General features: G+C 44.2%; 1 protein-coding gene across 1 annotated transcript in view; it reads right to left on the reverse strand.

The window, feature by feature from the left end:
• RASSF3 (Ras association domain family member 3) overlaps window positions 1-10,134 on the reverse strand; it is a 149,477-nt gene extending 139,343 nt beyond the window's left edge. The window contains exon 1 of the mRNA XM_069974582.1: window positions 9,808-10,134. Coding sequence (XP_069830683.1) covers window positions 9,808-10,090 — 283 coding nt within the window. The 5' untranslated portion in view covers window positions 10,091-10,134. The remainder of the gene's footprint in view (window positions 1-9,807) is intronic.
• Between the last annotated feature and the right edge of the window lie 14,033 nt (window positions 10,135-24,167).

The following is a 24,167-nucleotide window of genomic DNA, read 5'->3' on the forward strand; positions in this document are numbered from 1 at the left end:
GTACAACACTATATCCTCCACAACTGGTAGACAAAAAAAGGACTGTAAAAAGAGCCCATTATTTGTATAATATATTGTTGTTATAAAATAATGGTTGTTATTTCCCATGTCCATGTAAATAGATAACAGTTCTTTAGGAATGACTCCCCCGCCCCAATCCACCACTGCCTTGGTTTCAACACTAGGAAGTTTACATTGAACTAATCAATGATAAATGCTGAGACTGAGACTAGAAAGTACTTTGTAGTGAGACCGGGACTGGTGGAGGGAGAGATAGGGTAAGTACAGTTTTTTTTGTTTTTTGTTTTTTACAATTTTGTATCCCTTGTTGAGGACATTTAAATGTAAAAACAATTCCCTAGACAATCCCTTTAACTATGACAGGCCAAAACCAGTCAGCAATTAAATTATCAATTTCAATTATATCAACTTTGGTGTTTCATAAAATATAAAGAGTCAAAAACTAAAATATAAATCACTAACAGATGTGAACTATAATCTTTCCTGCCAGGAAAAAAAAAAAATAAAAAAAAAAAATATATATATAATACACTGTATTTCCATACTGGTTATATAAAACATGTAGAACACAACAGCATCTAAGATCCCCATCAGTAAAAGCACAATGTAGTAATATGCATCAAAGCAGCATCAAAGACTTTCCTGGTAGAAAATGTTAACAAACGCCATCAATTATAATAATATGTACTATAGAGCATGGGTGCTGCACCCACTTCTTGTGCCTGGGCAAACACATACTAATTACAAGTAAAAGGTATTATTTTATGTTATTACTTTACCATATTCTATACATTTGTATTTGCCAAGACATACAGACAACCTACTCAGAGGAAGCCAACAATCGGCTGTTATTGCTGGTGTGTGTGTGTGTGGGGGGGGGGGGGTCGACAGTGCTGCTCACCATTATCGGCACCCCTAATTTTTTTTCATAGACTGTACAATATCTTTAAAAACTATTGAAAATGTATAAACATTATATCTGTGGTACCTTTGGCTGCCGGATTTTGGTCTTCTATTCAGGCGTGTGAGGTAGGGGAAAGCCGGGAAGAAGTCATCTGGCCCGTGACTAGTCACGGCTCTCTGCCTGTCACCAGCAGTAAGGTGGTGATTGACAGGAAAAGCAGCTTCTGTCTGCTTTTCCTGTCAATCACCCCGTAAAGTGCGCCAAGATGACTAGTTTACGGCTTTCCCCCTGCCTCGCACACACGAATAAAAGACCAAATTTCTGCAGCTAAAAGGTATCACAGACTGCCCAGAACACATGGTAAAGCAGCTGCTGCTAGTAGCTTTAGAAGGAAATTCCTAGTGATTGGTTCATTGGTATCAGCCGAAGAAGCGCTATTTACAAGGCTTCTGGCCAATAATTGGCCAGTGTAAAAGGCCCTAAAGGGTCCTTTAGTATTAACACATTTGTTGGCCGTGGGGGTCTCAAGGAGCGCCAGACAGCAAGATTAGCGCTCGTTTGTGGAGCCTTAACATGGCATGAGAAATACATTGGGCGGCCTGCACGAACAAACCTTGTATCGTTTGTGCAGCCATGAAAATTGACAGTATAGATATACCTATATTTGTGCTATAAGTTTCCATATCACAAAAGGGTACATACTTACCGCTGCTGTTGACATCCGGCATCCTGTTCCTCTTGCTCTCTTGTCCAGCCACTGTGTTTTCAGGCCCCGCCTTCTACAGAATGATTAACAGGCTGGATGGAAGAGCTGGAGAATAGGATATTGGATCACAGCAGCAAAGGTAAGTATGTACTGCTCTGTGATATGGAAAATGAGAGAATGGATATATGTATATCAGTACTGTCGGTTTCCCTTTATGCTCATCTGCATCACATCCTCTGCTTACACAGGATGATGTGTGGCCGAGGACTATAAATTTTAAAGCCTGATTTAAACACATGATCAGCTGAGGATCTACCTGGCTTTACCAAAAAAAAGGGAATCACAGTAATTTTTGAAGTCATAAGATTATGTAAAATAAATAAGGCCTATTGGGATTTTAATAGATAAAGGAATGGAGTTTTTAATAACTAGGACTTATCCTGTGGTGACTGCCTGCATAGACATAGTCATAGTGAGTGAATTTAATTCTAATTGTACTTAATAGTAAAAATGAATAGTAGTTTATTTTAATAGTAAAAATAAACAATATAAGATGACAGTATCAATACAGGGTCATATATATATATATATATATATATCTATATCATAAAAATCAAAGTCTGTCTGTCTGTCTGTCCTCTATAGACTTCCAAACGCCTGAACCGTTTGACCCCAAATTTGGCACACAGATACATTGGGTGCCCGGGAAGGTTATTGCGAAGGTCCCGTCCCCGCCAGATGTACAGGAGGGGAGGGGGAGGGGAAAGAGAGGCGCCCCATAGAGATGAATTGGAAAATCTCCTCACTGCAAACACAGGTGATATAATTAGCTGCAGCAGACACGGCAGTTGGAGCCTTAGCAACCAATAGGATTACTGCTTTCATTTTCACAGGGAGCAATGGTTGCTAGGGAAGCTGCCTCACAACATCCACAGTAATAACTGGTAGACCCCCTACTCCAAGTACATGTATATACATGTATATACAGGACCTCCTACTCCATCTATACAGTACATGTATATACAGGGCCCCCTACTCCATCTATACAGTACATGTATATACAGGACCCCCTACTCCATCCATACAGTACATGTATATACAGGGCCCCCTACTCCATGTATATACAGGACCCCCTACTCCATCTATACAGTACATGTATACAGGGCCCCCTACTCCATCTATACAGTACATGTATATACAGGACCCCCTACTCCATCTATACAGTACATGTATATACAGGACCCCCTACTCCATCTATACAGTACATGTATATACAGGACCCCCTACTCCATCTATACAGTACATGTATATACAGGACGCCCTACTCCATCTATACAGTACATGTATATACAGGACGCCCTACTCCATCTATACAGTACATGTATATACAGGACCCCCTACTCCATCTATACAGTACATGTATATACAGGACCCCCTACTCCATCTATACAGTACATGTATATACAGGACCCCCTACTCCATCTATACAGTACATGTATATACAGGACCCCCTACTCCATCTATACAGTACATGTATATACAGGGCACAACAGGTATACCAAACTGTGACTGGGTAACACTGCTACACCAGACCTGACCAATACCGCCATACTGTGCTGGATAATACCGCCATACTGTGACTGGATAACACTGCCAGACCTGACCAATACCGCCATACTGTGACTAGATAACACCTCCATACCAGACCTGACCAATACCACCATACTGTGACTGGGTAACACCGCCACACCAGACCTGACCAATACCGCCATACTGTGACTGGATAACACTGCCACGCCAGACCTGACCAATACCGCCATACTGTGACTGGATAACACTGTCATACCAGACCTTACCAATACCGCCATACTGTGACTGGATAACACTGTCATATAAGACCTGACCAATACCGCCATACTGTGAATGGATAACACCGCCACACCAGACCTGACCAATACCGCTATACTGTGCTGGATAACACTGTCATACCAGACCTGACCAATACCGCCATACTGTGACTGGATAACACTGCCATACCAGACCTGACCAATACCGCCATACTGTGACTGGATAACACTGCCATACCAGACCTGACCAATACCGCCATACTGTGCTGGATAACACTGTCATACCAGACCTGACCAATACCGGCAAACTGTGACTGGGTAACACCCCCATACCAGACATGACCAATACCGACACTGTGACTGAATAACACTGCCATACGGGTAAATACAACCCTGCAGGTATACAGGACACTACAGGTATACAGGACCCCAAAACTATACACTACAAGTGCACGGGACCTCCACAAAACTATATACTACAGGTATACAGGACCCCAAACTTTACACTACAGGTACACAGGACCCCAAAACTATATACTACAGGTATACAGGACCTCCACCAACTATATACTTCAGGTACACAGGACCTCAACCAACTATATACTACAGGTATACAGGACCCCAAACTATACACTACAGGTATACAGGACCCCAAAACTATACACTACAGGTATACAGGAACTCCACCAACTATATACTACAGGTATATAGGACCCCAAACTATACACTACAGGTATACAGGACCTCAAAACCATACACTACAGGTATACAGGACCTACACCAACTCTATAATACAGGTATACAGCACCTTCACCAACTCTATACTACAAGTATACAGGACCCCAAATATACTACAGGTATACAGGAACTCCACCAGCTATATACTACAGGTATATAGGACCCCAAACTATACACTACAGGTATACAGGACCTCCACCAACTCTATACTATAGTTATACAGGACCCTCAAACTATTTACTACAGGTATACAGAACCCCCGAACTATATACTACAGGTATACAAGACCTCCACCAATTATACACTACAGGTATCCAGGACCCTCAAACTATAAACTACAGGTATACAAGACCTCCACCAACTATACATTACAGGTATACAGCACCAACTATATACTACAGGTATACAGGACCCCCAAACTATACAGTACAGGTATACAGGACCTTCACCAACTGTACACTGCAGGTATACAGGACCTCCCTCAACTATACACTATAGGTATACAGCCCCCCCCCCCCCAACTATGCACTACAGATATGCGAGACCCCTAAAAACTATACATTGTGGGTATACAGAACCCCTCCAACTATGCACTACAGGTATACACTAATTCCACTGATTAACTCAGAAGAAACAATACCTTTAGCTTGGCCTCCTGGGCACCTTAGAACAAATCTAATTAACACACTGACACTTTATACCCAGGCAGCGCCGGGTACATTTTCTAGTCTATATCATAAAAATCAAAGTCTGTCTGTCTGTCTGTCTGTCCTTCTGTCCTCTATAGACTTCTAAACGCCTGAACCGTTTGACCCCAAATTTGGCACACAGATACATTGGGTGCCCGGGAAGGTTATTGCGAAGGTCCCGTCCCCGCCAGATGTACAGGAGGGGAGGGGGAGGGGAAAGAGAGGCGCCCCATAGAGATGAACGGGAAAATCTCCTCACTGCAAACACAGGTGATATAATTAGCTGCAGCAGACACGGCAGTTGGAGCCTTAGCAACCAATAGGATTACTGCTTTCATTTTCACAGGGAGCAATGGTTGCTAGGGAAGCTGCCTCACAACATCCACAGTAATAACTGGTAGACCCCCTACTCCATCTATACAGTACATGTATATACAGGGCCCCCTACTCCATCTATACAGTACATGTATATACAGGGCCCCCTACTCCATCTATACAGTACATGTATATACAGGACCCCCTACTCCATCTATACAGTACATGTATATACAGGACCCCCTACTCCATCTATACAGTACATGTATATACAGGACCCCCTACTCCATCTATACAGTACATGTATATACAGGACCCCCTACTCCATCTATACATTACATGTATATACAGGGCACTACAGGTATACCAAACTGTGACTGGGTAACACTGCCACACCAGACCTGACCAATACCGCCATACTGTGACTGGATAACACTGTCATACCAGACTGGACCAATACCGCCATACTGTCGCTGGATAACACCGCCACACCAGACCTGACCAATACCGCTATACTGTGCTGGATAACACTGTCATACCAGACCTGCCCAATACCGCCATACTGTGACTGGATAACACTGCCATACCAGACCTGACCAATACCGCCATACTGTGACTGGATAACACTGCCATACCAGACCTGACCAATACCGGCAAACTGTGACTGGGTAACACCGCCACACCAGACCTGACCAATACCGCCATACTGTGACTGGATAACACCATCATATCAGACCTGACCAATACTGCCATACTGTGACTGGATAACACCGCTATACCAGACCTGATCAATACCACCATACCATGACTGGATAACACCGTCACACCAGACCTGACCAATACCGACACACTGTGACTGAATAACACTGCCATACGGGTAAATACGACCCTGCAGGTATACAGGACCCCAAAACTATACACTACAGGTGCACAGGACCTCCACAAAACTTTATACTACAGATATACAGGACCCCAAACTTTACACTACAGGTATAAAGGACCCCAAAACTATACACTACAGGTATACAGGAACTCCCCCAACTATATACTACAGGTATACAGGACCTCCACCAACTATATACTACAGGTATACAGGACCCCAAACTATACACTACAGGTATACAGGACCCCGAAACTATACACTACAAGTATACAGGACCTCAAAACTATACACTACAGGTATACAGGACCTCAAAACTATACACTACAGGTATACAGGACCTACACCAACTCTATAATACAGGTATACAGCACCTTCACCAACTCTATAGTACAAGTAGACAGGACCCCAAATATACTACAGGTATACACGAACTCCACCAGCTATATACTACAGGTATATAGGACTATACAAACTATACACTACAGGTATACAGGTATACAGGACCTCCACCAACTCTATACTATAGTTATACAGGACCCTCAAACTATTCACTACAGGTATACAGGACCCCCGAACTATATACTACAGGTATACAAGACCTCCACCAATTATACACTACAGGTATCCCGGACCCTCAAACTATAAACTACAGGTATACAAGACCTCCACCAACTATACATTACAGGTATACAGCACCAACTATATACTACAGGTATACAGGACCCCCGAACTATACAGTACAGGTATACAGGACCTTCACCAACTGTACATTGCAGGTATACAGGACCTCCCTCAACTATACACTACAGGTATACAGCCCCCCCCAACTACACACTACAGGTATACAGGACCCCCCCAACTATACACTATAGGTATACAGCCCCCCAACTATGCACTACAGATATGCGAGACCCCTAAAAACTATACAATGTGGGTATACAGAACCCCTCCAACTATGCACTACAGGTATACACTAATTCCACTAATTAACTCAGATGAAACAATACCTTTAGCTTGGCTTTCTGGGCACCTTAGAATAAATCTAATTTACACACTGACACTTTATACCCGGAAAAGCACTGTACTTTTCAATGAAGATAACTTTAAACTAGTCCTAACTTTAAAGAAATACACTCTATACATTGCTAATGTGGTAAATGACTATTCTAGCTGCATATGTCTGGTTTTTGATGCAATATCTACATAGGTGTATAGAGGCCCATTTCCAGCAACTATCACTCCAGTGTTCTAATGGTACAATATGTTTGCTCATTGGCTCAGAAGGCTAATTGATTATTAGAAAACCCTTGTGCAATCATGTTCACACATCTGAAAACAGTCTAGCTCGTTACAGAAGCTACAAAACTGACCTTCCTTTGAGCAGATTGTTTTTCTGGAGCATCACATTTGTGGGGTCAATTAAACGCTTAAAATGGTCAGAAAAAGAGAACTTTCATCTGAAACTGGACAGTCTATTCTTGTTCTTAGAAATGAAGGCTATTCCATGCGAGAAATTGCTAAGAAATTGAAGATTTCCTACAATGGTGTGTACTACTCCCTTCACAGGACAGCACAAACAGGCTCTAACCAGAGTAAAAAAAGAAGTGGGAGGCTGCGTTGCACAACTAAGCAAGAAGATAAGAACATTAGAGTCTCTAGTTTGAGAAACACACGCCTCACAGGTCCCCAACTGGCATCTTCATTAAATAGTACCCGCAAAACACCAGTGTCAACATCTACAGTGAAGAGGCGGCTGCAAGATTTTGGGCTTCAGGGCAGAGTGGCAAAGAAAAAGCCATATCTGAGACTGGCCAATAAAAGAAAAAGATTAAGATGGGCAAAAGAACACAGACATTGGACAGAGGAAGACTGGAAAAAAGTGTTGTGGACGGATGAATCCAAGTTTGAGGTGTTTGGATCTCAAAGAAGAACGTTTGTGAGACACAGAACAAATGAAAAGATGCTGGACGAATGCCTGACGCCATCTGTTAAGCATGGTGGAGGTAATGTGATGGTCTGGGGTTGCTTTGGTGCTGGTGAGGTGGGAGATTTGTACAGGGTAAAAGGGATTCTGAATAAGGAAGGCTATCACTCCATTTTGCAACGCTATGCCATACCCAGTGGACAGCGCTTGATTGGAGCCAATTTCATCCTACAACAGGACAATGACCCTAAACACACCTCCAAATTGTGCAAGAACTATTTACAGCAGAAGCAGGCAGCTGGTATTCTATCGGTAATGAAGTGGCCAGCGCAGTCACCAGATCTGAACCCCATTGAGCTGTTGTGGGAGCAGCTTGACCGTATGGTACGCCAGAAGTGCCCATCCAACCAATCCAACTTGTGGGAGCTGCTTCTAGAAGCGTGGGGTGCAATTTCTCCAGCTTACCTCAACAGAATAATAGCTAGAATGCCAAAGGTGTGCAATGCTGGAATTGCTGCAAAAGGGGGATTCTTTGACGAAAGCAAAGTTTGATGTAAAAACAATGATATTTCAAATACAAATCATTATTTCTAACCTTGTCAATGTCTTGACTCTATTTTCTATTCATTTCATATAAGTGTGACTTTTCATGGAAAACACAAAATTGTTTGGGTAACCCCAAACTTTTGAACGGTAGTGTATATAAATAATCTACAGTATATGTATATGGACAATGAGCTGAAAACACAACCTACCATCCAGTAGATGACATGTACTAAGGCTAAGTTCACACTGCATTTTTGTGTACGTTTCTCAGATTCCTTTTTAATACTTTTTTCCTGAATACACATCTCTTGTATCCAGCACAAAACGTATACATTTCTTTATAATCTAAGTCAATGGAAAACGTATTCTGCTGATGGCATAAAGCAGCATCCATGGGAAAAACAAAGAATATAGGGCATGCACAGCTAGATAATGATAATGGGTGCTAAATGGTAAGCATACAAACAAATATAACCATATCATAGAGAAAGAACTATGCCAGAAAATACCATAGCACACCAAATAAGTAAAGTATAATAAAAGTACTTTATTTGAACAGGTACAATATTAATGATAAATGATCCCAAAATCCCAAATACCAAAGAGCAATATATAAATATAAGACCCACATTATACACGTGACCAGCAATACCACAAAATGCGCACTGTGACCAATAATATAATATAAACGTATACATTTCTGTTTTTCTTTAGAATGTAAGTCAATGGAAAACGTATCCTGCTGATGGCATAAAGCAGCATCCACTCAATGGTATAAGATGTAAATGCTCACACATACAATACACTGCCAAGTGAAGCTAGCCTTAGTGCTGTCATTCCGTCCGTGTGCCCTCAGTAGGCATGGGGTATACTCACTGGGGTCCCCCTATCCTATACCCATGGAGGCTCCCCTAGAGCTGGAGAGAATAGGCAACAACATGCAGCCAGCAGAGGGCAGCAGCCCCTAAGAACCACAGCCCCCCCTCCTGTCCCACTGCAGTACTACACACCTGAGGATGGCAGATAGACAGTATTGGGGGTGATGCACACCATCTGTAGGACAGGACCGTGCACTAAGCTACTTATACGGCTCAGCACTGCTGTATCTAAGTACAGACCAGAGAGGAGGAATAAGAGACACAGCCACCCCGTGTAGACAGTCAGGATTATCCGTGCACAGCCTGTACAATGTATAGCCGCGTACACACAGCTGACGGTACCGCACGCCACTCACCTGCACAGCGCCGAGCCCCAGAGAAGATAAAGCCGCAGCACAAGTCGCACCAAGTGGTCAGAGCGGCCTCGGCCTGGAACTTGTGACCGGCTCCCGGGTTCTGAGGCTGGAAGATGTAGCGGACATCAGGCGGGGGTCTATGGGCTCTTACCCTCCGCCGGACTCCGAGGGGCACCCCAGGTACCGCAGCCGCACGGCCCGGGCCATTGCTGGAGGAGTCCCGCCTGTCACCTAGTGGGGAGAAGAGGACACGGGCAGCAGGGGACCTAGCCAGGGCAGACATGAGAGTCAGATGACGCTGCCAACTCCGAGAAGAGCTGATATAGTGACAGCACCTGGGCATGGAGAGCTCCAACAGCGCGGCCCTGTGCCCGCCCACAACAATACGCCCACTCCGCACACTGACTGCACACTGCTGCCAGGATCCCTCCGCACCGCCCACCAGCGCACACTGCTGCCAGGATCCCTCCGCCCCCTGCCTCACACCGCACACTGCTGCCAGGATCCCTCCGCCCCCTGCCTCACACCGCACACTGCTGCCAGGATCCCTCCGCCCCCTGCCTCACACCGCACACTGCTGCCAGGATCCCTCCGCCCCCTGCCTCACACCGCACACTGCTGCCAGGATCCCTCCGCCCCCTGCCTCACACCGCACACTGCTGCCAGGATCCCTCCGCCCCCTGCCTCACACCGCAAACTGCTGCCAGGATCCCTCCGCCCCCTGACTTCCACCACACACCGCTCCTTCCTCCCACCGCTGCCAGGATCCCCCTGCACCGCCCCTTCCCTGGCCCCACACACTGACAGCACAGCGGTAACTTTATATTATCTGTGTACAGCCATTGCCGCTCTAAAGTGTGGCCCTCTGCCTGCTCAAATTTTTGATATATATATATATACGCTATAAAATATTCAGATGAAAGAAAAATCTGTACCCTGTGCCCCCCTGAAAGGAAAATCTATACCCTGTGCCCCCTAAAAGGAAAATCTATGCCCTGTGCCCCCTGAAAGGAAAATCTATGCACTGTGCCCCCTAAAAGGAAAATCTATGCCCTGTGCCCCCTAAAAGGAAAATCTATGCCCTGTGCCCGCCACACGGAAAATCTATGCCCTGTGCCCCCTGAAAGGAAAATCTATGCACTGTGCCCCCTAAAAGGAAAATCTATGCCCTGTGCCCCCTGAAAGGAAAATCTATGCCCTGTGCCCCCTGAAAGGAAAATCTATACCCTGTGCCCCCTGAAAGGAAAATCTATACCCTATGCCCCCTGAAAGGAAAATCTATGCCATGTGCCCCCTAAAAGGAAAATCTATGCCCTGTGCCCCCTAAAAGGAAAATCTATGCCCTGTGCCCGCCACACAGAAAATCTATGCCCTGTGCCCCCTGAAAGGAAAATCTATGCCATGTGCCCCCTAAAAGGAAAATCTATGCCCTGTGCCCCCTAAAAGGAAAATCTATGCCCTGTGCCCGCCACACAGAAAATCTATGCCCTGTGCCCCCTGAAAGGAAAATCTATGCACTGTGCCCCCTAAAAGGAAAATCTATGCCCTGTGCCCCCCGAAAGGAAAATCTATGCCATGTGCCCCCTAAAAGGAAAATCTATGCCCTGTGCCCCCTAAAAGGAAAATCTATGCCCTGTGCCCGCCACACAGAAAATCTATGCCCTGTGCCCCCTGAAAGGAAAATCTATGCACTGTGCCCCCTAAAAGGAAAATCTATGCCCTGTGCCCCCCGAAAGGAAAATCTATACCCTGTGCCCCCCGAAAGGAAAATCTATGCACTGTGCCCCCTAAAAGGAAAATCTATACCCTGTGCCCCCTGAAAGGAAAATCTATACCCTGTGCCCCCTGAAAGGAAAATCTATACCCTGTGCCCCCTGAAAGGAAAATCTATGCCCTGTGCCCCCTGAAAGGAAAATCTATGCCCTGTGCCCCCTAAAAGGAAAATCTATGCCCTGTGCCCCCTGAAAGGAAAATCTATGCCCTGTGCCCCCTGAAAGGAAAATTATGCCCTGTGCCCCCTAAAAGGAAAATCTATGCCCTGTGCCCCCTGAAAGGAAAATCTATGCCCTGTGCCCCCTAAAAGAAAAATCTATGCCCTGTGCCCCCCCAAAAGGAAAATCTATACCCTGTGCCCCCTGAAAGGAAAATCTATGCACTGTGCCCCCTGAAAGGAAAATCTATACCCTGTGCCCCCAAAAAAGAAAAATCTCCATCCTGTGCCCCCGAAAAAGGAAAATCTATACCCTGTACCCCCTAAAAGGAAAATCTATACCCTGTGCCCCCTAAAAGGAAAATCTATACCCTGTGCCCCCTGAAGGGAAAGCCACATAAAACCTATTTTCTGCTTTGGTATTGCCACATGGAAATATGTGAACTAGTAAAATACAAGGTTATTGATCCCACATGGTGAATGCGCTAAACAAGAAAAGACAAATGTCCTGAGGGTATAAACCCACACACCGTATATGCAGCGTATTTACTGCTGCGATACGCAGCAAACTCGCAGCAAAATCGCAGCAGATTAGATCTAAATAACTGAACACAGCATCAAATCTGTACCAACAAATCTGCTGTGTATTTGTTGCATATCTGCTGCATATACGGTGTGTGGGTTTATACCCTAATTGTGCATTTTTGGACACCTCCCATTCTATAAAATGAACCACATAGCAATCAGGAAGTCCCACCTACCCCAAAATAATACCAGAAAAGCAAAAGATCAAACAAAACCCCCTTAAAATAAATAATATACAGGGGTTTTTTGTTTTGTTTTTGTTCAATTTTCCCAACAAACATGTTTGTTTTTTTTGTTGTATATTCTATGTTATGGTAAAGGGTGACATTCAAAAGTAGAACTTGTCCTAAAAAAGAGCCCTCTATGATTTTGTGGATGTCTTTATTGTCTATTGTCTGGTTTCTATACATGTTTGGGTATCTATACAGCAGTGCCAGTTATAAATGGTAATACTGTACGTTTTTTAGTAAGATATGTAGTTTGAATTCTCTTTTAGACCTTGGCATGTAACGGATGTGTGGCTCTCACCCCCATTGGCAGCCAGGCGATAGGGTCACCAGTTGCTAATGGGTTTCCATAGAAAGCAGGAGCCCGCTGAAGACCCCTAGGCCTGCCATGTGCCTGTATACAGTAGTGCCACCAGCACAATGCCAACAGGAATAGCACGGTACAGTACAGTGTATTACATGAGCGATTAGGGGATTGCTGGTGAAAGCTTCGTTAAGTTTCACTGAGGCTTTTCTCTGTATATGACATACATAGTAAATTCTTATAAATGATATAGACCTAAATTTATCAGTCGGTCTGAGAGAAAAAAATGTTTTGTTTTTGTCACAGTTCAGTTTGAGAGACGAAAGCTAAAATGTGATAGGTAGTATAGAGTAAAAAATGGATAATCCAGGATACCAACCTAAAACCTAACTTTTAATTCCTTACAAGTTGAAAGCCATTGTTTAACCCCTTCACGTCAGCCATCTGTATATATACGTTCCTATTGCACATGCCCCGTGCAGTAGGAATGTACATATACGTTCCTGACTGACAGGGGCTTTTTGATGAGAACGGGATCGCTGCAGGGACAGCGATCCCGCTCTCATCTGTGTACAGCACCGGAGATAATGAGGATCAGCTGCGATTCCGCAGCTGACCCCCATTAACCCCTTAGTGACCGCCGAAACGGCGGTCACTAATGGGCCGGTGCCGCCGCTGTATTTCATCTCCCCCCACCGTGAATCCACGGTGGGGGGAGATGAAATAAGTAAAAATCAGACCCCAGATCAGCCCCCTAGTGCCTCAGTCACTAACCCCCCCTCCCGCGGCCGCCATCGGATCCAAGATGGCCGCCGCGATCACTGTGAACAGACTAATGTCTGTTCACAGTGATCAAAAAAGAAAAATGAATGAAAGCCCCATGCTCTCCGCCACCGGAGGTAGCGGAGAGCATAGGGCAGTCATCGGGACCCCCCCTGTGGGGTCCCGGTACAAGCGATCAGCGGTATATACTATATACCGCTGATCGCTTGTGCCATGTGCTCCAGGCACTTTTTATCCCCTGTCACCATGAATGATTGGTGACAGGGGATAAAAAGTGATGTCCCCCCACCCCCCAAGTCGCCCCCCACCCCCCCTGTCACCCCCGTCCCCCAGTCACCCTCCCTTCCCCATATACTCACCGGATCCACGGAGCTCCTTCCTCTTCGGTGTCCTGGCTGGTTATGAAGTGCGCATGCGCTCCACAACCAGCCAAGCTCTGAAAATTTAAAGTGACAGAGACCAATTTGGTCTCTGTCACTGAACTATGATTACTGTGATAGAAAATATCACAGTAATCATAGTAATACAGTGAAAATGAATGTATAAAGTACAAAAAGTGACAAACATACAAAAAAATAAAACACACACTTTTTATTATAGTAATAATTACAGTTTACTCCCAAATTACCCCTAACCCCCCCCCCCCAGATTACCCGTAACCACCGCAGGTTGCCCGTAACCACCACACGTTGCCCGTAACCCCCCAGGTTCTCCGTAATCACGTCAGATTGCACGTAACCCCCTAGATTACCCGTAACCACCGCACGTTGCCCATAACCACCGCACGTTGCCCGTAACCACCGCACGTTGCCCGTAACCACCACACGTTGCCAGTGACCCCCTCCAGATTGTCCGTAATCACCCCAGATTGCCTGTAACCACCCCAAATTACATGTAACCACCCCAGATTAGCTATAAGCACTTCACTCTATCCGTAACAATTCTAGATTGTCTGTAACCCCTCCAGGTTGCCCGTAACCACCGCAGGTTGGGCATAACCACCCCAGATTGCCCGTAATCATGCCAGATTACATGTAACCCCCCAGATTGCACGCAACCACCGCAGGTTGCCTCTGACCACCGCACGTCGCCTCTGACCACCGCACGTCGCCTCTGACCACCGCACCTTGCCTCTGACCACCGCACGTCGCCTCTGACCACCGCACGTCGCCTCTGACCACCGCACGTCGCCTCTGACCACCGCACGTCGCCTCTGACTACTGCACGTCGCCTATGACCACCGCACCTTGCCTCTGACCACCGCACGTCGCCTATGACCACCGCACATCGCCTATGACCACCGCACCTTGCATCTGACCACCGCACCTTGCCTCTGAACACTGCACCTTGCCTCTAACCACCCCGAATTGCCAGTGACCCCCTCCAGATTGCCCGTAACCACGCCAGATTACAGGTACCCACCTCAGATTACCTATTAGCACTTCAGTTTATCCGTAACCACAGCAGGTTGCCTGTAACCACCCCAGATTGTCCGCAACCACCCCAGATTGTCCGTAACCACAGCAGGTTGCCTGTAACCATACCAGATTGTCTGTAACCACAGCAGGTTGTCCGTATTCACCCCACGTTGCCCATAACCACCCCAGGTTGCCTCTAACCACACCAGGTTGCCTCTAACCACACCAGGTTGCCTCTAACCACACCAGGTTGCCTGTGACCACCCCATGTTGACCGTATCCACCCCAGATTATCCGTAACCACCCCAGATTACCCGTAACCACCCCAGACTGCCCGTAACCACCCCAGACTGCCCGTAACCACCCCAGACTGCCCGTAACCACCCCAGACTGCCCGTAACCACCCCAGACTGCCCATAACCACCCCAGACTGCCCGTAACCACCTCAGACTGCCCGTAACCACCTCAGACTGCCCGTAACCACCTCTAGATTACCCGGAACCACCCCAGACTGTCCGTAACCACCCCACATTACCTGTAATCTAATTTTTTTTATTGTATTTTAGTAACTGCGCTATTCTAATAACTGTTACTAGCTGCGGTTTTGCTCCAGCAAATTGGCGCTCCTTCCCTTCTGAGCCCTGCTGTGTGCCCATACAGTGGTTTATGCCCACATATGGGGTACCGTTGTACTCAGGAGAACCTGAGTTACAGATTTTGGGGTACATTTTTTATCCTGTTCCTTGTGAAATTTAGAAATTTCAAACTAAACCAACATATTTTTGGAAAAATTCAAGTTTTTCATTTTTACTGGCCAATTTTGAATACTTTCCTCTAATACCTGTGGGGCCAAAATGCTCATCCTACCCCAAGATGAATTCTTTGAGGGGTGTACTTTCCGAAATGGGGTGACTTATGGGGTTTTTTCTCTCTGCTGACACTACAGGGGCTCTGCAAATGCACCTGGCGCTCGGAAACTTCTTCAGCAAAATCTGCAATGGAAAAGCTAATTGGCGCTCCTTCCATTCTGAGCCCTGCTGTGTGCCCATGCAGTGGTTTACGCCCACATATGGGGTACCGTAGTACTCAAGAGAACATGTGTTACAAATTTTGGGGTGCTTTTTCTCTCATGTTCCTTTTGAAAATGAGAAACTTTAATCTAAATATATATATTATTGGAAAATTTAAATTTTTCATTTTTTTACAGCCTAATGGTGAATACTTTCCTCCAGCCCCTGTAGGGTTAAAATGCTCATTATACCCCTAGATTAATTCTTTAAGGTGTCTAGTTTCCAAAATGGGGTCACTTATGGGGGTTTCCAGTATACAAACCTCCTAAATCAACTTAAAATAAGAACTGGTCCCTACAAAAATCAGTTTTGGAAACTTTCACGAAAATGTGGTAATTTGCTGATACATTTCTAACCCCCGTAACACCCTAAAAAAGTAAAATATGTTTATGAAATGAAGCCAGAATAAAGAGGACATATCGGTAATGTGACTTAGTAACTAATTTATGTAATACAACTTTCTTTTTTTAGAAGCAGAGAATTTCAAAGTTCATAAAATGCTAATTTTTTAAATTTTTCATGATATTTTGATGTTTTTCACAAAAAACACACAAAGTAGTGACCAAATTTTGCCACTAATATAAAGTGTCATATGTGACGAAAAAACAATCTCAGAATCGCTAGCATACGTTAAAGCATCACTGAGCTATAAGCGCATAAAGTAAGACAGGTCAGATTTTGAAAAATGAGCCTGGTCTTTTAGGTGCAAATAGGCTTGGTCTTGAAGGGGTTAATATCAGGCTTTTAACCTGCAGGGAATGAAAAGTTACATTTTAACACAGGCGTTATGCTGGATTATCCATGTTTAACTCTATACTCCTTATGTACCTTATGCATCCTCCTAGGCTGTTTGCTATTAACAATCCTTAGGAGCTCTATTACATGGAACAATACTCTGCTCAATCACGACGATTCGACAGATTATTTCTCCATGTAATAAAGACAACGATCGGCCAAAGAGTTGATCATCGGCTGATCGTTGCCTTTTAAACATTTTTAAAAATCATCGTCCGCCGACCACGCATCACTACGTGTTAGGGTAGGTTCACACTACGGAATCCGTGCGGGTACGACCCACGGAATCAGCCGGAACTTATCCGTTCAAAAAACATTCAATGAAGCAGGGCCTAGAGCATCACTTACATTGTTTTGTGCAGTCAATTCTGAGATATCCTCCTGAATAACATGGACAATTAGTAGTCCTCTCCATTATGTGCATGAGCTCAGTAGTTCTGGATATTCATGAGAAGCAGGCATATTCATGAGTTGTGTGGCATGAATCTCATTCTTCTGCATATTAGGAGAACAGCTGAACAAAATTATGTAAGTAATACACTCATCAGTTTAGCATTTCTATCTAGTTTATGCTGTCCACATTTAAGGCATCATAAACCTAGTAACAGATTCCCTTTAAGGAAAACAAATATTAACCACTGTGGTTCCCCTCTTGCAACTCTAACCCAATCAGAGTATGGTCGAATAATGACCACCCCCTGTTTCCTATAACTGAGCCAGCTACTCACTCATTTACTCATTTTCCCTAGCCCCAGCATCCTCAATTTCTAAAGCAACCTTTTATGTGGCACAGTATCAAAAGCCTTTGAAAGTCCAGATATACAAAATCCACATAAAAGCTGATCATAATAGGCTAACAGGACCAATCTCTTTTAATCCCATGCTGGTGCTGTCTTATAAGGTTATTTTCATGAAAAGCGAATGTGCCATAAGGTACATTGTTTTAGGATTTTTACATCAATAGACTGGCGTCCTTTTTTTGAACTACAGCCCAGTTCCCGCACACAGCACCAGTCTGTTCCAGAGCACTGGCCTACCCTCCCCCAGTGTGACGAAACTCCTCCCCTCTGTGACGCGGCTCCATAAAAACCAAAAACATTCAGATAGGTAAAGTGCTGCAGAATCTGTGTGCGCTATACAAATAAAAGCATTATAAAATCAAACCAGTTAATGTAAAATAAAAAAAGAATTTTGCTTGATAACCCCTTTAATCCTTCAAAAAGGTAGTTGGTCCTGTCCAGCAGGATAAAAAGACACATCTGTTATGGCATTTTACATAGGGCTTTTATACTACTTTCCAATTTATAAATTAGTGTGTTAGTTCTGTCCCATCTAGGAAGGAGATCTGATTAACCCTTTTGTGCTGCCTGAAGAGTGTAAACTATTTAGTAATTGGGTGGTCTTATTGAAATATGCCAGTCACCCATATAACAGTGCACAGTATATACTTGTTCTTTTGAGATTGGCGCCTATTGGCCAACCATTTCACACACTTCATATTGAAAGGGTAGTGACTAAATCCCATACCGCAAAGGGACCTCACTGGGTGCGCGCACACAGCTCCCAGGCAAGCCCCGCCCCAGCCGGATTTCATTGGCTGCTCCACTCCAGGCTTCCTATCAGTTAAAATCAGCCCCTGCCGGACCCCCGACCCTAATCCTAGCGTTTAGTATTAGGATTAGGATTTAGTCACTACCATATTGAAAGAGACCATAATAACAGTGTTTCTAATAATGACTTTTCTTGTAAATCATATAGGGTGCCACATTTGAATGTGCCTTTGGGACAAAAACAAATCTTGTAACTAACACTATCCATTGCTCCAGCACTACCAGCAGCTAAGCAGTAAGAGAGGCCAAATAGCAACAATGTTTGGAGAAAGCATAGAAAACAAGATTGTCAGCTGATGATAGAATGCTGACATAGAAAGGTGAGCTTTTTTGCCTCAGGTCCTAAAGCATTCCTTTACAGAACCCAATGAGCAGGTCCATTACTCAGAAAGGAGGAAGAAATTCACACTATACACATTGAGCACTTCTTAAAGTGAAGCTCTGGCTAAAAAATACTTTTCAAGAAATAAAGGAAAAAAACATTTTGTGGTTTGATCTGGTGTCCCATAATATGGACTATTTACTCATATCAAGTATTATCAGGATCTGTATGAGTTCAAGAAATCATTGAGCTTTAATAGTATTAATGTAAGCATTCAAATTTAGGGTTGTTAAAATTGTGCAGCCATTTAACACTGTTTTTAAAATTGTGATTTGTAAATAGGCCTTGCAATTACATGTAGATAAAGCAAAGGAAGTTTTTTTTTTCCATATAGCAAACATAGGACCAGACATGCTGGAGCAGACTTACGGATGATGCTGACCTGTCCCCTAAGGCAGTACGTAGGAACCTTGTTATGCAGACAAAAAAAATGTTATAAAACATTAACAGGAGGACTTAAAAAAACAAACTGAGTCTTTGCTCAGTTCTTCCTTGTACATATGCTCCACTATATATGCTTCCCACTCTCTGTGCCAGGGATTTCTGACTGTGTTTTCCTCCTTTCTTATGGCATGTAAGATGCATGTAAGAGGTTGACTTAGCCAATGGACTGAGTCCCACAGCCAGACCCTCCTCAAACACAGAGAGTTAAAAAAGGATATTTTAGCCCCAGGTGCCCTGAACATTGTTCCTATGCTCCCCCATCCCCAAGATATAGGGGTTTTACTATCTGGTTAACTATCTGCACTTTCTCCTGGAAGGAAACTCCCCCCCCCCCCCCCCCCCCCCACACACACACACAGACACACACATACACACATACACAAAGGGGTGTAACTGCCAGACTAAGGTGTGAATGCAAGCCTGTTAATGTACATATATTTAAACCCCTTTTTGGAAAGTTCCCACCCATCTGACTAATGCAAAAATGCAGTCAACTAAAGTAGTTAGAGGGACTAGAAAGGGATCAAAGAAAAGGAAGGCCACTTCTGCTTTATTCCCAAGCAAAATTGCCAAGTTAGGTGATGGTGCTGCTGCAGCCGGAAGTAAACGAGTGCCGAGCCGGGGACGGCGCCATCTAGACACCAGGGATGACGCTGCAAACAGTAATCGGATGCAGCTGTCAACTTTGACAGCTGCATCCGATTACTGTATTAGCGGGCATGGCGATCGGACCGTGCCCGCTAATACCTGCGGTCCCGGGCTACAAGCGGCACCCGGGACCGCCGCGGTTCAGAGCGCGGCCCCGCTCTGAACGTGCTTACCGACCGTAGGGCGTAAATATACGCCTGCGGTCGTTAAGGGGTTAAAAATAATTTTAGAGAACCAGGTGCTGAGTTGAAGGGAAGGACCTCCAAGGTTTTATTTTCTGGAATACTGCCTGTGCCATGCGCATCGCAGGAAAGACAGAGGGAGCCCAGGGAGTTAAATGCATGGCTCAAGTCGTGGTGTAGAAAAACAGGGTTTGGGGTTTTAGGTCACTGGGCTGATTTTTCATTGAGGTACAATCTGTTTTCCACAGATAAACTGCACCTGAATTAAAGGTGGTCCACTGTGCTGGGGAGAGAATCCTAGGAGTGGAAGGGTTTTTAAACTAGGGATGTGGAGGGAGGACAATTCAGAGAAATGTAGTATGCAATAAAAAGGCTGGTAGGTTAGAGAGAGGGGTCAGAGCATTGAGGTGAGAGGAGAAAGGACTTTGGGGGGGGGGGGGGTTGGATAAGAGCAGTATAGCCACAGCACTTCAATAAATCCCATTTCTTATAATGAAGGGGTTAAATTAGATGGTAATATAAAGTGTATGGTTACTAATGCCAGAAGTCCAGCCAGCAAGATGGGGGAGCTGGAGGCCTTGGTTCTGGAGGAGTCCATTGATGTGGTTGGTGTGACAAAAACGTTTAATTTTAAAAGGGCCAATTTTCCTGGGTTAAGGGCAGAGGTTCAGGGCATAGACTGGGAGCGGCTGCTGTCACATACTGATACAGCTAATAAATGGGAAATCTTCAAATCCACATTAAATAACTGTACTGCCAAATATATTCCTATGGGTAACAAATATAAACGGTTAAAATCAAATCCCACATGGCTTACAACCGAGGTTAGAAGGGCTATAAATGAGAAAAAAGGGGCATTCAAAAAATACAAATCAGAGGGGTCAGCTGTAGCCTTTAAACATTACAAAGAAGTCAATAAAACCTGTAAAAAGGTAATAAAAGCACCCCCCAAAAATTCTTCAAATATCTTAACCCCTTAGTGACCGCCATGCTGCCTTTTCACAGCGGGCACTAATGGGCTTTATTCCGATGTGTACGCCTTTTAACGGCGTACGCATCGGAATGAATTGCCGCCTGGCGGCGGCAGTGCGGGGGGTCAGCTGTCAGTGTGACAGCTGACCCCCTCCTGTAACTGCCCGGAGCGGAGGATTCTCCGCTCCGGACAGTTTAACCCGTTAAATGCCGCTGTCAAAGCGGCATCTAACGGGTTCCGGTGTGTACCGGACGGCGCCACAGGTCCACTTACATGATCGGAGGTCCCGCGGATGGAGCGGTTCGGCCGGCCTTCCGAAGACGACGTCATTGTCCTAAGATGGCGGACGGGGGACGACACAAATGCCGTAAGAATAATGCACCAACACTTCCGGGTCTAGTGTGGGTGGGGGGAAACACGGGGAAGGGGGCCATTCACGTATATAACACACATTACAAAGTTGTATAACTTTGTAATGTGTGTTAATTTGTCAATAAATGTTTAGCGCCGCACTACCCCTTTAATAACTGGGGATCAGGAGAAAGCTGAAATACTTAATGGATTCTTCAGCTCCGTATATACAAAAGAAGAGGATGGAACTGAGGTGGGCGGGGCTAGTGCTGCTAGGACGTGTAATGTACTGAACTGGCTTAGGCTAGGTTCACACTGCATTTTTGCATTTGTGCGTATCTGTTTTGATCAGTTTTTCCATTGACTTCCATTATAAAAAAAAAAACGGATCGAAACGGATCCTTTTTTTTAACGTACACAAAAGTAGTAGTGACACTACTTTTGTGTCAATTAAAAAAAAAACTGATCCGTGTTGATCCTTTTTTTATAATGGTAGTCAATGGAAAAACAGATCAAAACGGATGCACACAAATGAATCAGTTTTTTGCAAAAAACAGATGAAAAAACGCAGTGTGACCCCAGCCTTACCATAGATATGGTCCAAGATAAATTAAATAAACTCAACGTAACCAAAGCTCCAGGGCCTGATGGATTACACCCCAGAGTTCTTAGGGAACTCAGTTCTGTAATTTCTTTACCCTTCTATAAAATATTCAGGGATTCCTTGGTGACTGGTATTGTGCCGAGGGACTGGTGTGAAGCAAATGTAGTGTCAATCTTCAAAAAGGGCTCTAGGTCTTTTCCAGGTAACTATAGACCCGTAATCTTAACGTCTATTGTGGGGAAACTATTTTAGGGGCTTATAAGGGACTACATCCAGGAATATGTAGTGGGTAATTATTATTATAATTATAAGTGATAACCAGCATGGTTTTACTAAGGATAGAAGCTGTCAAGGGCTGTGGTGATTTCCACTTCCGTAGGATGCACATCCTTGCTGCAAAAAGAGCTTTATGCAATACCTTTTTTTTTTTAACAGAACATTCTAATTTTGTTAGATCAGATAGCAGATATAGTCCGGGATCTTCACCGATCTCAATCTCTAGTTTGTTTTCTATCACACTTTTAATATTACTCCAATATCGATGCAATTTCGGGCATCTCCACAATAAGTGTAACAAATCCCCACCTTCGCCATTACAACGATTACACACATCAGTTTGCTGGAATTTCATTTGGTATAATTTTTTCGGTGTATAATGAGCTCTATAAATAATAAATAACTGTGAAATCTTGTGACTAGGTATTTCACTACACCACCTAACTGCTGAAAATACATTATCCCAATTTACATCTTTCTGATCCATATCCCTTTCCCACTTTTCTTTAAATCCCATGTGCCTTGTGACTTTACTATTTTCATCATTTTGGTAGTAGGAGAGTGGAGAAGGGAGATGTATAGAGTTATAATTGCTGAACAAATAAAAGCAAACAAAAGTAAGAAAGTTCAGGAATTTAAAAAAACATGGGGTGTATGGATGAATGAGGAGGGTATTGATATAAGTGATGAATAGGGGAGGGGTGGGAGAGAGGGAGGGAGTGAGAGGAGATTACTTTAAAAATAAATTTATTTATTTATTTATTTTTATTTTTATATTTATTTGTTTTTTTGTGAAAAGAGGTAAAGCCTAGTGATTTAAGGATTTGGTGATTGTGAACTGGAGACTGGATCGGAGACCCCCGAAAGAGCATAATGATGGGATAGGGGGTGTAGGAGGGGTCTGGTCCCGCTTTGGGGGGAAGGGGGACGGGGTGGTAGTGGCCTAGTTGGAGGCGTGAGGTCGAGCGGAATACTATGGGAGGAGCCATGGACCTGTGACGCTTGATTACCTAAGAAATTTAAATAATGAGTACATTTTAATATCAGTTGATAACTTCCGGTTAAAGCATAATAGGGGTGATACTGAGAGCTGTTGGTTCATTATATATGGATCGGAGCTTGAAGTGATGCCCTTGAGTCTGGGAGTTTACTATTATTGATATCAGTTAAGGTTCATAATGAGAAGCTGGAGTGTGATTTAAGGGGGAGTAACAACGGGGTTTAGTGGTTCATTATATATGCACTTCTGCCTCGGAGTGAAGATCCCCTATATATATGCGTATATGTACTTGTTGTTTTTTTCGTTTAATAGTTGTTATAACGTGTATTTCAAGTGACTAGGGGTACCTGGCGTCAGAATGGTGACCTGACTTGACCTTGCGACCCTGTGGGTCCGTGTCCTTCCGTCCTCCGGCCCAACTTGGGGGGATAGGATTCTCTCATTAGAGGAGGGTTTTTCTCTTCTGTGCTCTTCTTTCTACTTTTTTGGGGTTGTCTAGATTTCATTATGGGTAAATAACTAGTAGGGGGTAATTAGGGGAGTGGGGGGGGGGCCTCCGAAACAGTCTCTGGAAGGTTGTACAATGTTATGGTAATTGAGTATAGGAATAGACCAATGAAAGATCAACTCAATGTCTATGTAATGGGAATCAATGGCAGAGAGAAAATCTGAGAGGTTAATGTTTAGAAAGAAAAATGGAAGATATTTAAAGTGTAAATATTTGTGGTTTGGATTTTGCCTCTTTTATATACTTATTTTTATTATTTATTTATTTTCA

This window comes from Dendropsophus ebraccatus, chromosome 1 (assembly GCF_027789765.1).
Source record: "Dendropsophus ebraccatus isolate aDenEbr1 chromosome 1, aDenEbr1.pat, whole genome shotgun sequence".
Classification (NCBI taxonomy): Eukaryota; Metazoa; Chordata; class Amphibia; order Anura; family Hylidae; genus Dendropsophus; species Dendropsophus ebraccatus.